The 13,685-nt window shown below is 32.0% G+C and overlaps 1 protein-coding gene and 1 pseudogene across 1 annotated transcript; one reads left to right on the plus strand and one right to left on the minus strand.

The window, feature by feature from the left end:
• Positions 1 to 869: 869 nt before the first annotated feature.
• Positions 870 to 1,850, plus strand: LOC113766306 (annotated as a pseudogene).
• A 6,844-nt stretch (positions 1,851 to 8,694) lies between these two features.
• LOC113766307 lies at positions 8,695 to 10,130 on the minus strand. Its single transcript, XM_027310513.1, has 2 exons — positions 10,121 to 10,130; positions 8,695 to 9,266 (listed from the first exon to the last, which is right to left on the minus strand). Exons 1-2 carry the CDS (start codon positions 10,128 to 10,130, stop codon positions 8,695 to 8,697), a joined length of 582 nt encoding a protein of 193 aa, XP_027166314.1.
• Positions 10,131 to 13,685: the final 3,555 nt, after the last annotated feature.

A 13,685-nucleotide genomic window follows, 5' to 3' on the forward strand; every position in this document is an offset into this window, starting at 1 on the left:
TTTTCACTAACTTGCAAAATTTTAGCTAAATATGCACAAAGCCTGAAACAAGAATAAAGAAAGATGCATTAATTGCATTCCAAATTTATTATTTATCTGCTTAGCTTTTGAATTGTTGATGTGCAGAAACCCTCACTCGATTCGGATAGCTCTTCACAGAGTGTCAAGTTGAGGATGAAGTGCCACCAAAAGTCATTTTGCCTAAAGTTTCACAAAGGGATGTTGGTGGAGGTCATAAGTGATGGAGAAGGTTTCCAGGATCGTGGTATCAAGCAACTATACTTGGATCTTTGGGAAATGCCAAGTTCCTGGCGGAATACCTAACACTCATGACAAAGGATAAGACTTAATTTTTCAAAGAAGCTGACATTTCATGCATCAAACCTTGTCCACCAAAAATTCATCAGGTTGAGCCTTTTGAAGTTTTTACACAAGTGAATGCTTGGTATAATAATGGTTGGTGGGTAGGTCATATATCCAAGGTCAAAGATGACTTTAAGTACAAGGTTTTTTTGGGAATACAAATGAAGAAATTGATTTTGAACACGTCCAATTGAGACCTCATCAAGATTGGCTCAAGGACAAATGGGCTGCAGTTCCCAAAGTATGATTCTTATCAATTTTCCTTATCTGCTTCATGTTCTTGTTTTCTCCAAGAAAATCTTTTTCATCTCTTAAGCTGCATCATGTGAAGATAATATTATACTTCTCTAGATGAGCATTGTTCCTTTCATAGCACTTCTTGTTTTTTGGTGGCAGATGATTGAATTGCAGAGGAGTTTAGCTAAAATTGGGATAAAGTCTGGAGACTTGAAGCTCAGGATAAAATGTAGTGGAAGCACAGAGGAGAAGAAGTTCAACAAGGGATGATGGTAGAGGTCAAGAGTGATGAACAAGGATACCATGGTTCTTGGTACATTGCAGCCATTACTTGCCCCATTACAGATGACAGGTTTTGGTTGAATATCAAACGCTGAGAACAGATGATGAAGCTGAACCCTTTAGAGATGTGGCTAAAAGTTCTTACATTAGGCCTTGTCCACCTCGTGTTCAAAACTTGACAGTTATAAATTGTTTGAAAAAGTTGATGCATGGTCTAATGATGGATGGTAGGTTGGTCTTGTTAGCAAAGTTCTTAGAAACTTCAAGTATATAGTTTATTTCAAGACCTCAAATGAGGAAATGGAATTTGGTCATTACGATTTGTGGCCTCATCAAGAATGGATTGGGGGAAAATGGATCAATGCTTCCAAGGTATGGATTTAAATGCTCTTTTGGAAGCATATATTAGTTCAGTAAATCATTTCTGAAATCTCTGATGTCCTTAATTGGACCCATGGTGGTGTTGTAAAGATATTCATGATTATGAAGATACTTATGAATTCTTTTAAATCTATGCTAACTATGAATGTTACTTGACATGCAGAAGAAGTCCAAGCTTGGAAAGTTGAGGGGACAAATTGGTGTAGTATTGGCTTCGTGTTTTTGTAATGGGATGAAGATAGAGGTGAAAAAATGATGAAGTAGATTACATGGGTTCTTGGTATCCTGCAACTATTGTTAAACCCATAGGAAATGGAAAGTATTTAGTAGAATATCAAACTCTAAAGACTGATGATGAAACTAAACTTCTCAAAGAAGAAACTGATGCTTTCTGCATAAGACCATGTCCCCCAATTGTTTAGCAAATTGAGCGATTCAAACCACTTGAAGATGTTGATGCATGGTACAATGAAGGATAGTAGAATGGTCAGATATGTTAAGTGGTCGACGGTTCAAAGTATACAGTTTATTTTGAGACCACAAATGAAGTCATGGAGTTTCAACATTCTGATTTGAGGCCTCATTGAGATTGGATTAATCAACAATGGATTTGGCCTATGAGGGTATGAATCTCAGTGCTAATTCTCTATGCAGTATTATTTTTCTCAAATGCACATAAAATGGCTTAGGAAGTTACCACTACAAATTTATTAGCCCGTATCATCATCAGATGAAGCACGAGACCATGAAGTATTTTGTCTTCTGCAACTTAGAGTATGAGACATCAATAGTTTTGTAATTGCAACAGTTTCATTGTTTGCATTGATCACTTATCCAAGGATTTTCTTGTGTGTTTACAAACCAATTTCTTTTGGCTATCTGCTTTTATAGGGAACGTTTTGATGATCACCAAGGTAGCTATGCATGAGAGGGCATGCACACCACTGATTTGAGATTTTATGTTGATAGACGTCTCCTCTCATCTTGCAATAGTTGAAGCATGACTTCATCCCTTTCTAGAAGATGGGATGATAATATATGCCTATGTTGAAATTGGTGCATCCAACAATAATTACTATGATGTATTGGTATATGGCTGCTTATGTATATTTTTGTCTATCTCAGTTGTGGGTTGGTTAGGAATGACATCGACATTTCTAATAATTAGAAAGACTTGATCTTTAAAGTAAGAATCTATCCAAGGGTTTTAAAATTTTAATCCTTTTATATTTGTAATATCCCGTATTTTCTGTACATATTATTTCCTTATGGAGATTTAATATTAAGTATTCTAATTGCCATATTCTCATCGTCTTCACTTCCCATCTGAGCTCAACCAAGCTGTAATTAATTCCTTTTTCATTCTTTCACTGTTTTCAGCCTCGTTTCCCTTTGTCTTGCTTGGTGTCAAAAGTATGGTTAGATGCTCCAGCAAATGTGCATCTGGACTCTCTCCTAGCCACCCCACCCAATGTGTATATTTACTGTTTGCTTTCATGTGTCAAGGACTTGGTGTTAGAAAAACATGAAAGTAGGATCTTTAACCATAACTCATAAATCATGAGACAAGGAACATTTAAACGTACCTTGTGCCATTAAATATGTCTCTACTTGAACTTGTGTTAAAAACTTGACCCTCACTTGCTATAGCTCTTGATCTTCCCTCTCCTACTATCTCTTATGTTTGCTATAATGATGGGATAATTCTTTTGCAAAACTTGTCCAGTGGAGAAAGGGACCAAGAGCCTATTTATAGATACATAAGTGACCCTTCCCATCATGATCATTAATAAGACTCATTCATTCTTCCTTTGGATAAGATAAATCTTATCATGAATCACTTGTTTCAAGAATGTATATACATAGCCTTAATAGTATGTACATTCATTTATGTGAGGTTCCATGAATGGTAGGATAAGTTCATTTATCACTTCAGCTAGATTCATGACTTTGGTCATTGAATCTTGTGCTCTATTAATTAGATACATGACTTTGGTCATAATACCTTGAACCAATCCATTTACCAATGTGGGATAGAATTACATTTATGTGGTCAAGTAGGCCACATTAAGTTATTATTCCAACATTCTCCCACTTGGACAAATGATCACGTAAATGTCATAAAAACAAGTAAAGAGTGGCCACCAAAATACTTACATTTATCCTATGCAGTGATTGGGATGGATCATGGCGGTCAAGTAATAATGTAATACAATCCCTTCCATGTATCACAATTTCAGTCACTATATGTAGATAAATCGAATAAGGAAGATACGATGGATTAAAACTGTCAGATCCATCAATGGTCCAAAAATTCCTGTACAATATCTCTGTATAATATGCACAAAAACCCGTTTCTTATACAGGAAATAAGTATCACAATCATGTGTTTCAAATTACACAAGTTCAAGTTACAATAATTCAGCAAGACCCATTGAACTAGTGTGTTCTTTAAACTTATTCGGCTCCAAAACTTTCGTTAAAGAGTCTGCAAGCATCACATCCGTTCGGATATGTTCAATGGACACCTTCTGTTGCTGTATTCTTTCACGAACAACATAATACTTCAACTCAATGTGCTTAGACTTACTAGAGCACTTGTTGTTTTTAGAAAAGAATACAACAGCGGAATTATCATAGTAAAGTGTTATTGGTCGAGATATAGAGTTCACGACTTGAATCCCCTCTATAAAATTCTGCAACCAGATAGCTTGAGAAGTAGTCTCATGACATGCGATAAATTCTGCTTCCATTGTAGAGGAAACAGTTATGGATTGCTTTACGCTTTTCCAAGATATGGCTCCTCCAACCAGCATGAAAATATATCCAGAAGTGGATTTCATAATATCAAGGCATCCCATAAATCTGAATCCGAGTACCCAATAATATCAAGATGATCACTGTGGCTGTAGGTAAGCATCAAGCCTTTTGTACCTTGAAGGTATCGCATTACCCTTTTAGCTGCCTTCCAGTGATCCATACCCGGATTACTCTGATATCGTCTAAGCATTCCGACTGCAAAACTAAGATCAGGCCGCGTGCAAGTCTGGGCATACATTAAACTACCAACGGCAAAGGCATATGGAACATGGCACATTTGTTGTCTCTCAATATCATCTGAGGACATTGACTTTGACTAAACTTGTCACCTTTAGCAATTAGGGATGGAGTTGCTGAACAATTTTGCATGTGAAATCTTTTAAGAACTTTATTGATATAAGTCTGTTGAGATAAACAAAAAATTCTCTAAGTTCTATCTCTATGGATCTTAATGCCAAGTACAAAGGATGCGTCACTCATATCCTTCATCTCAAAGTTCTTAGAAAGATATTCTTTTGTCTCATGCAACAAACTTAAACTGTTGGTAGCGAGCAAAATGTCATCAACATATAAGATCAAAAATATGAACTTATTCCCACTGACCTTCAGATATATACATTCATCAAATTTATTTTCTTGAAATCCAAAGGTCGTAATGGTATTGGCAAACTTAAGATACCACTGTCGGGAGGCCTGTTTAAGTCCATATATAGATCTTCTAAGTTTACAAACCAATTGCTCATTTTCTTCCTCTTGAAAACCTTCTGGTGTTGCATGTATATTTCTTCATCTAGATTCCCATTTAAAAAGGCCGTTTTTACATCCATTTGATGTAACTCTAGATCAAAATAAGCTACCAAGGCCACAATGATTCGAAATGAGTCCTTCTTTGATACAAGAGAGAAAGTCTCAATATAATCAATGCCTTCTCTTTGAGTGAATTCTTTTGCCACTAGTCTGGCCTTATAACGGTCAATGTTACCTTTAGAGTCTCGTTTAGTTTTGAATACCCATTTACACTGAATGGGTTCATGCCCCTTAGGTAATTCAACCAATTTTCAGACCTCATTGGCTTTCATTGATGCCATTTCTTCATTCATAGCATCCAACCATTTATTGGACTCACTACTATTTATGGCTTGTAAAAACGTGCTCGAATCATCATCAATACCAGTTTCACCAAGTTCCTGCAAATATACTAGGCTCCGTTTGGATTAGCTATTTTTGGGGTTATTTTTCAAAAACAGCACGGTTAGCATTTCGTTTTTGAAATACAAGTCCGTTTGGATTAGTTGTTTTTGAGGTTGTTTTTCAAAAACAATATGAAAAACTTTTACTGTAGATGTTTTTTGGATTATTTTCAGAGATATTTTTAAAACATATTTTTGGGTATTTTTATAATTTATAATTTATATAATTTTATCTTTATATACATTTATGCATTTTTAATATATTTATAAATATTTATAAATAAATATATTTATATATTTGCTAAAAAATATATAAATGTATTATATTATATATAATACATAATATAAATATATTTATAAATGTATAAGTGTATATTATTATAAATGTAAAAATTATAAATGAATATTATATAAATGTATAAATTATAAGTTATAATTTTTATATTTTTTATATAAATATACATTTATGCATTTATAATACATTTATAAATATTTATAAATAAATATATTTATATAAACATATATAAATTTATTATATTATATATAATACATAATATAAATATATTTATAAATGTATAAGTGTATATTATTGTAAATTTATAAATTATAAATGTATAAATTATAATTTTTATATTTTTATATTTTTATATAAATATACATTTATGCATTTATAATACATTTATAAATATTTATCAATAAATATATTTATGTATTTATATATAAATATATAAATGTATTATAAATGTATTATATTACATATAATACATAATATAAATATATTTATAAATGTATAAGTGTATATTATTATAAATGTATAAATTTCAAATGAATATTATATAAATGTATAAATTATAATTTTATTAATATATATTAATATTATGTATAAATGTATTAATATAATTCATATAAATGTACAAATGTATTACTATTATGTATAAATATAAAATTAATATTATGTATATTAATATAAATGTATAAATGTATTATATTATATATAATACATAATATAAATGTATAATATAAATATACATTAATATATACTATGTATAAATGTACATTTATATAAATGTATAATATATGTAATATATATTATATATTATATTATATATAATTTATATAATATATAATATTCATATAAATATATTATAAATATTTAAAAATATTTTTAAGTAAAATAAAATATTTATAATATGTATAAATAAATAAATAAATATTTAATATATGTAATATACATTAATATTATTATAAATATTATAATATTATAAATATGATGTTTATATAATATTTCAATTTGTAATATTTATTGTATATTTCATTAAATAAATATTCATATAATATGTAATATATAAATATGTAATATATAATTTTCAATTTGTATAATATACATAATATTGTATATATATAATATAATATACATAATATAATATATTATACATAATATACATTATTACATTATTACATATTATGTATATTATATATTATACCTAACATTATTATACATTATTATACACAATAATGTACATAATAATGTATATATTATAATATAATGTACATAATATATTATGTATAAATATTTTATATATTTTATATAATTTTCAATTTGTATATTTCAATTTATATTAATATAATATATATATATAATATACATAATTGAAATATACAAATTGAAATATACATATGTAGTTGTTTTTGATATAATGTTTGGATATGGTGTTTTTGGAGTTGTTTTGGAAATACACATTTACTGTAGCATTTGGAATGTGAAAAACAGTTTTTCAAAAATAGCCCCAAAAACAAGGGACCCAAACACACCCCTAGATAATTGTCCGAAATTGCACTTTTCTTGTGTCTTTTGGACCGACATAAGGTGCTTGAATGATCATGAGTATCAATGGGATTCGAAATGCCATGACTTGGCTCATTATGCAGCAAATTAAGTTCTCTGTCGCCCTTTTCTATTTTTGTAATAGGCAAATTATTTGAATCCCGAATTTCAGGGACCAATGTCACCTTTCTGATATCATGACTCCCACTAGAATCTCCATTCTCAAGGAACTTAGCAGCATTTGTTTCCATTATTCTATTATGATGATTAGGAAAATAGAATCGGTATCCTTTTGACCTTTCAGGACAACCGATAAAGAAGCAACTAACGGTTCTTAAATCCAACTTCCTTTCATGTGGATTGTAAAGTCTTGCTTCAGCAGGACAGCCCAAAATATGTATATGATTTAAACTCGGTTTCTTGCCGACCCATAATTCGAAAGGAGTTTTGACAACAGCTTTCGTTGGAACCCAGTTTAAAATATACATAGCCGTTTTAATTGCTTCACTCCACAAAAATTCAGGAAGTGTGGTGTCGCTATGGTCCAAGATTCTGACCATTTTCATTATATTTTCCATAATATTCACCACCTCTATCAGATCTCACTACTTTGATCTTTCTATCTAGTTGATTTTCAACTTCTGCCTTGAATATAATAAACATATTCAAAGTATCAGATTTTTTTTTAATAAGATAGATATAACCATACCATGAGAAATCATCAATAAAAGTGATGAAATATGTTTCTCCACTTATACAAGGAGAAAATGGTCCACAGATATCTGTATGTATTATTTCAAGTAGTCATAAACTTCTCGTGGCACCTTTCTTGGTTCTCTTAGTTTGCTTTCTTTTAATGCAATCTATACAGGTACCAAAATTTGTAAAGTCAAGAGTTGGTAAAACTCCATCCTTTACAGGCCGCTCAAGCCTTTCTTTAGAGATATGGCCCAAGCGTTTATGCCACAACATAGATGAAGTTTCATTATTACAACTACGTTTGGTGCAGACATTAGTATTTATATGTAGGGAAAGAAGAGATTCAGAAAAAGTAGGATCAAGGTTTACTAGATACAATCCATCACACAAAACGCCACTCCCAATGAATCTACCAGTCTTAGAAAAGGTAAAGAAATTATTCTTAAAATAAAACACATAGCCTTCCAAATCAAGACGAGATAAGGAGAGTAAGTTTCTAGAAAAGAAGGGTACATAAAAAGTATTGGAAAGATCTAGTAAATTTCCAGAACTAAGAATAAGGCGATAGGTTCCAACGGCTTCAACTTTTACTCCTATTTTGTTTCCCATCAGAATTGTCCTTTCAATTATCATTGGTTGGCGGGTTGTAAGGAATCCCTGCATATTATTTGAGACATGAATAGTTGCACCAGAATCAAGCCACCACGTATTAGAAGGAACATCGATTAAATTGGTTTCAAAATACATAAATGAAAGGAGATTACCTTTCTTTTGAAACCAAGCCTTACGTTTAGGGCAATCCTTCTTCTTATGTCCCTTCCTTTTACAAAAATAGCATCTAAAGTCAAACCGATCATGGTTAGATGCTCCTACTTGATCACTGTCATCTGGTGTCTGTCAACTCTTCCTTTTATTCTTTCTTGGTCTTTTTCCAGAATGACCTTGTGATACCAAATGGACCGTTTGCAATCCTTCTCGCTTTAATCTCTCCTCCTCTTGTACACACATAGAGATAAGTTCATTCATGGTCCACTTATCCTTTTGAGTGTTGTAGGTAATCTTAAATGGACCAAATTGAGGAGGAAGAGAATTGAGAATAAATTGTACCAAAAAGGACTCGAAAATAGTGATGTCCATTGTCTTAAGTTGTTTAGCCAAATTGTTCATTTCCATAATGTGTTCACGTACATCACTTACTCCATCATACCTTTTAGTAGTCAAGGTTGCCATAAGCGTTCCTGCCAAGGCTTTATCAGTTGCCAAAAATTGTTGCCCAACTGAAGCCAGAAACTCACGTGCCCTCGTTGATTCTGGAATTGACTTTCGTATATGTTTTGCAATCTTGCTTTTGATGATCATGAGACTTAAATGGTTGGAACGCTCCCAATTCTCATAAAGAGCCCTTTCAGCTTCCGAACTTTCAAGAGTAGGTTGGCCAGGTTCATCAATTCGGAGACACAGATCCAAATCTAGGCATCCCAAGGAAATAAACACTTGTTCATGCTAATCAGAATAGTTAGACCCTTTCAATTCCGGAATGTTAGATATTACTCCTGGAAGTGCGGTTGGAGTGATAGCTATAGCTGAAATTTTGTAAAACATGTCACGAGATATACCATAAGTAGAATAATTAATTGCATCATCTTATTCTATCTTTGGACAGAATAGGATATACTAGTGATTCACTCTAGTGAGCAATCAATTGCATCACCTTGTCCTATCTTTGGATAGATACAAGACATGCTAGGGATTCACTCTAAATGAGTTGCAGTAATTCTCTTAATATCCCAAAACAGAGATGTTATACACCTTTGGGTTATATAACAACTCTTTCATGAATATAGAATATAAAACACCTTTGGGTTATTTTAACTCTATAATCATAAAAGGGATTAACCTTATAACCATTATGATAATAGGGTCGTTTCATTCATGGTTTATAAGGCTATATTAAATTGTCCAAACTACATGCATATGGACATTTCTCGTATCATACCATACGAGCTACACATAAAATTTCTCATAATATGAGATACACAAGAAACAAACTTCTTGCTTCTTTTATTTTGCCATATAACATAAGCAAAAGTAATGGTATATCAAGTTTTCCATATATCTAGATTAACATTATACATTTCAAAGATATGAAGAACCATAATAGTACATATCATTCATAATAGAAATGCATAAGGTAATAGAAGATATGATATGATCTATAAGTCATGATTTCAACCTTGCTCTGATACCACATGTTAGAAAAACATGAAAGTAGGATCTTTAACCATAACTCATACATCATGAGATAAGGAACATTTAAACGTACCTTGTGCCATTGAATATGTCTCTACTTGAACTTGTGTTAAGAACTTGACCCTCACTTGCTATAGCTCTTGATCTTCCCTCTCCTACTCTCTCTTATGTTTGCTATAATGATGGGATAATTCTTATGCAAAACTTGTCCAGTGGAGAGAGGGACCAAGAGCCTATTTATAGATACATAAGTGAACCTTCCCATCATGATCATTAATAAGGCTCATTCATTCTTCCTTTGGATAAGATAAATCTTATCATGAATCACTTGTTTCAAGAATGTATACACATAACCTTAATAGTATGTACATTCATTTATGTGAGGTTCTATGAATGGTAGGATAAGTTCATTTATCATTTCAGCTAGATTCATGACTTTGGTCATTGAATCTTGTGCTTTATTAATTAGGTACATGACTTTGGTCATAATACCTTGAACCAATCCATTCACCAATGTGGGATAGAATTACATTTATGTGGTCAAGTAGGCCACATTAAGTTATTATTCCAACACTTGGTTCATTTACATATGCATCATAAATGAAATATTACTTGGAATTATTTAGGGAGAATTGTCATGCACGGGCGTGCAAACAAAAGCTTTCTGTCCCTTCTTGTTAGCTGGGTTGGGACAGGCATAAAGGCAAGCCTAGAAGACCTAAAAGATAAAGTCATGATAGACTTCAATCCAGTTAGGTGCTTTATTGATGAGATTGAGGTAAAGATTAGCCAATGGTGGTGATGTTCCGCCAAATTGGCTTTGTTCAAATTCTTGCTCATGTATGTTAATTTAGGAGCTCGTTCTCATCCTTCTTGTCTGCGAGAGACTTTCCTAGCATTTTCAAGGTATGGTACGATTCTTTGGGAGGTGATGCTATTGGCCTTACATAGGAACAAGCAAATCCAAAGGTATTCATAGCTTCTTAATTGTACATGATAAATATGAAATTTGACTAGTGCTCTTGGAGAATGTCGAAAAGCTTTCTTCTGCTTGACTTGTGTCTTTCGCAGAAGCAAGGACTAGACTTCATGGATAAGGATAACCAAGGGCTAATTGATGTGTCAAAAACCATCAGGGACGCTGGGAAAGGGTTTGTGAGAAGTGTTCATTTTCTAAAGTCCCCAAAACTAAGCCACTGAAACTTCTTCTCAATTTGTTGTAATTAAGAACTCTTTTTTTGTAAGTTTGTTTTGTGTAATTCTTCAAAATTTTGGTTTATTTTTTACTTTTGCCATGATGTGGCTTCAATCCTTATCCTTGAGAGATGGAGGATTGAGTTTATCATTTTGTTATTGTATCTTGATTCAAAATGAATGTTTTGAGAAAACCAATACCTTGGTATCTAGATTGTTACCACTAGGGGCGCAAGCGAGTTGAGTCGAACTGAGTTTTGATCTAATTGAGTCGAGTCTCGACATAATTTTACGAAACTCGAGCTCGAGCTCGAGTTCGACGAGCTCAAAATGTCAAGCTCGAGCTTGAACTCGAGCTTAAAAAATAAAAAATAATCATTTTATTTTTAAAAAATAAATAAAATAAAAATTTTTCTTAACAAATAATAAAATATTAGATATTTATATGTAATTTTACTATTAAAATAAAAAATAGAATACATATATATGTGTGTGTGTGTATAATCGAACTCGAGTCGACTCACAAGCTAATGAAGTTAATATTTTTGAACTCGAGTTCAAATTCGAGTTCAATTTTGTCAGCTCGAACTCGACTCGATGTTGACTCGAGTTCAAATTCGAGTTCGATGTTGACTGAGCTCTGGACTTGAACTGCTGACGATCGACTCATGAGCAGTTCGATTTGTTTGCAATCCTGGTTACCATTGCTGTCTCCTTTATAGTTTTATAAGATGAGTCAAACTCCAGAGCATGGTCTCTTGAAGCTAAATATTGATGCAGTGTGGACTCTAGATAGCTGAGGAATTGGAGGTATTGTTAGAGATGAAGATTGTCATATTATGGCAGCTTTTGCAGAAGGAATTGGTAAAATATTATCTGCTAAACACGCTAAATTGAGTGCAATTATCAATGGCTTGCAATGGGACTAGAAGTTAGGATAGAAGAGTTCATCTCTGAGAATGATTCTATGAATGTTGTTGAAAGATTGATTAGTGATGAGACAGACTTATCTATGCTAGGCAATCTGGTTGACAAAGCTAGAAAATTGCAAAAGAGTTTCCAAATGTGCAAGATTTCACATATACGTATAACAGGGAACAAAGCTGCTACTATGTTAGCCAAACTAGCAATTAACTTAGTATAGAGATTTGTATGGTGGGATAATTTCCCTCCTTTTTGGTTAATGTTGAATCTGATTTAAAAAAATGAAAGTAGGGAAAATGGCCAATTTCTTCCCTAAACATTTTCGCTTGTGGCGATTTAGTTCCTAACTTTTATTTCTAACCAATTTGATATTTGAACTTATTCTGTAATTCCAATTAAAAACCTGTGCAGTGGCTCCACTATCTAAAATTGATCTAACTTCTAATTAACTAACTAAACTGGGGTATTATGGGAATGTTATTCATGGGATTGTAATAAAACAAGTGAATCGTGTAAAAAATTACCAGATTAAACTTTAAAATCCTGTAAAAAATCACAAGATTAAACTTAATTAATCTTGTGATTTGTTTACACAATTTACTTAATTTATTACAATCTCATGAGTGACGTTTCCAAAGTACCCTTGTTTAGTTAGTCAATTAGGAGCTAAATCATTTTAGGTGGTGGCATCGCTACGAAGGTCCTTAATTGGACCACAAAATAAGTTCACGTATCAAATTGGATAGAAATAAAAGTTAAGAACTAAATTGGCAGTAGTAAAAATACTTTCCCATGAAAGTATTGATCTTTTCCCTCAAAAAAAAGTTCTATGAGATAAGGAACTATTAATGTAAGTCAACTCATGCAATGTTATTAATCATTGAGGTTGGCAAATGGTTAGGGATAGTTCATAGAATTTCAGCACTGTGAGATTCAAGATTCGAATTCTGGGCATGATAGTTGGTGGAGGAAAAGGGTACGAAGGAGGGTCGAAAATTTTCAAAAGCAACCTGAAAACATCATGAATTATAAAGAAGTGACACATAAATCTTTTCAAATTCTTTTTTGTCAATTAAATGAAATTCTCTTCTTATTCTAATTCTAATAGCTCCAAAGAAACCACTTTTTATGCTTTTAGATGGGTCAAATATTTTATTTTGGTTACTATCATTCGAAATTGGTGAGCATCAAACTTTTGCTTTTGGATTATTTTTCAATGCATTGATTATGGACTAGTAAAGTATCGTTCATTATTTATTTATTCTTTTAACAAGGATGAATTTTACAATGATAGTTCTTACACCATAACAAAATTTTGAACCATAGATTCCAATGATTTATGCAAGATATCTAACAAGTACATTAAAGTAATGGAAAATCCTATATTAAAGTATACTGAGTGACACTCGACTTAAGCACGCACTACAGGTTAAGACATCTCCTCGATTTTAGAAATTTTCATATTTGTGTCTATGGGTTAATAATATTGTGATTTACAACCGCTTTTTATAGGTGGATTT

The sequence above is a fragment of the Coffea eugenioides genome, chromosome 3, assembly GCF_003713205.1.
Source record: "Coffea eugenioides isolate CCC68of chromosome 3, Ceug_1.0, whole genome shotgun sequence".
In the NCBI taxonomy this organism is placed as follows: domain Eukaryota; kingdom Viridiplantae; phylum Streptophyta; class Magnoliopsida; order Gentianales; family Rubiaceae; genus Coffea; species Coffea eugenioides.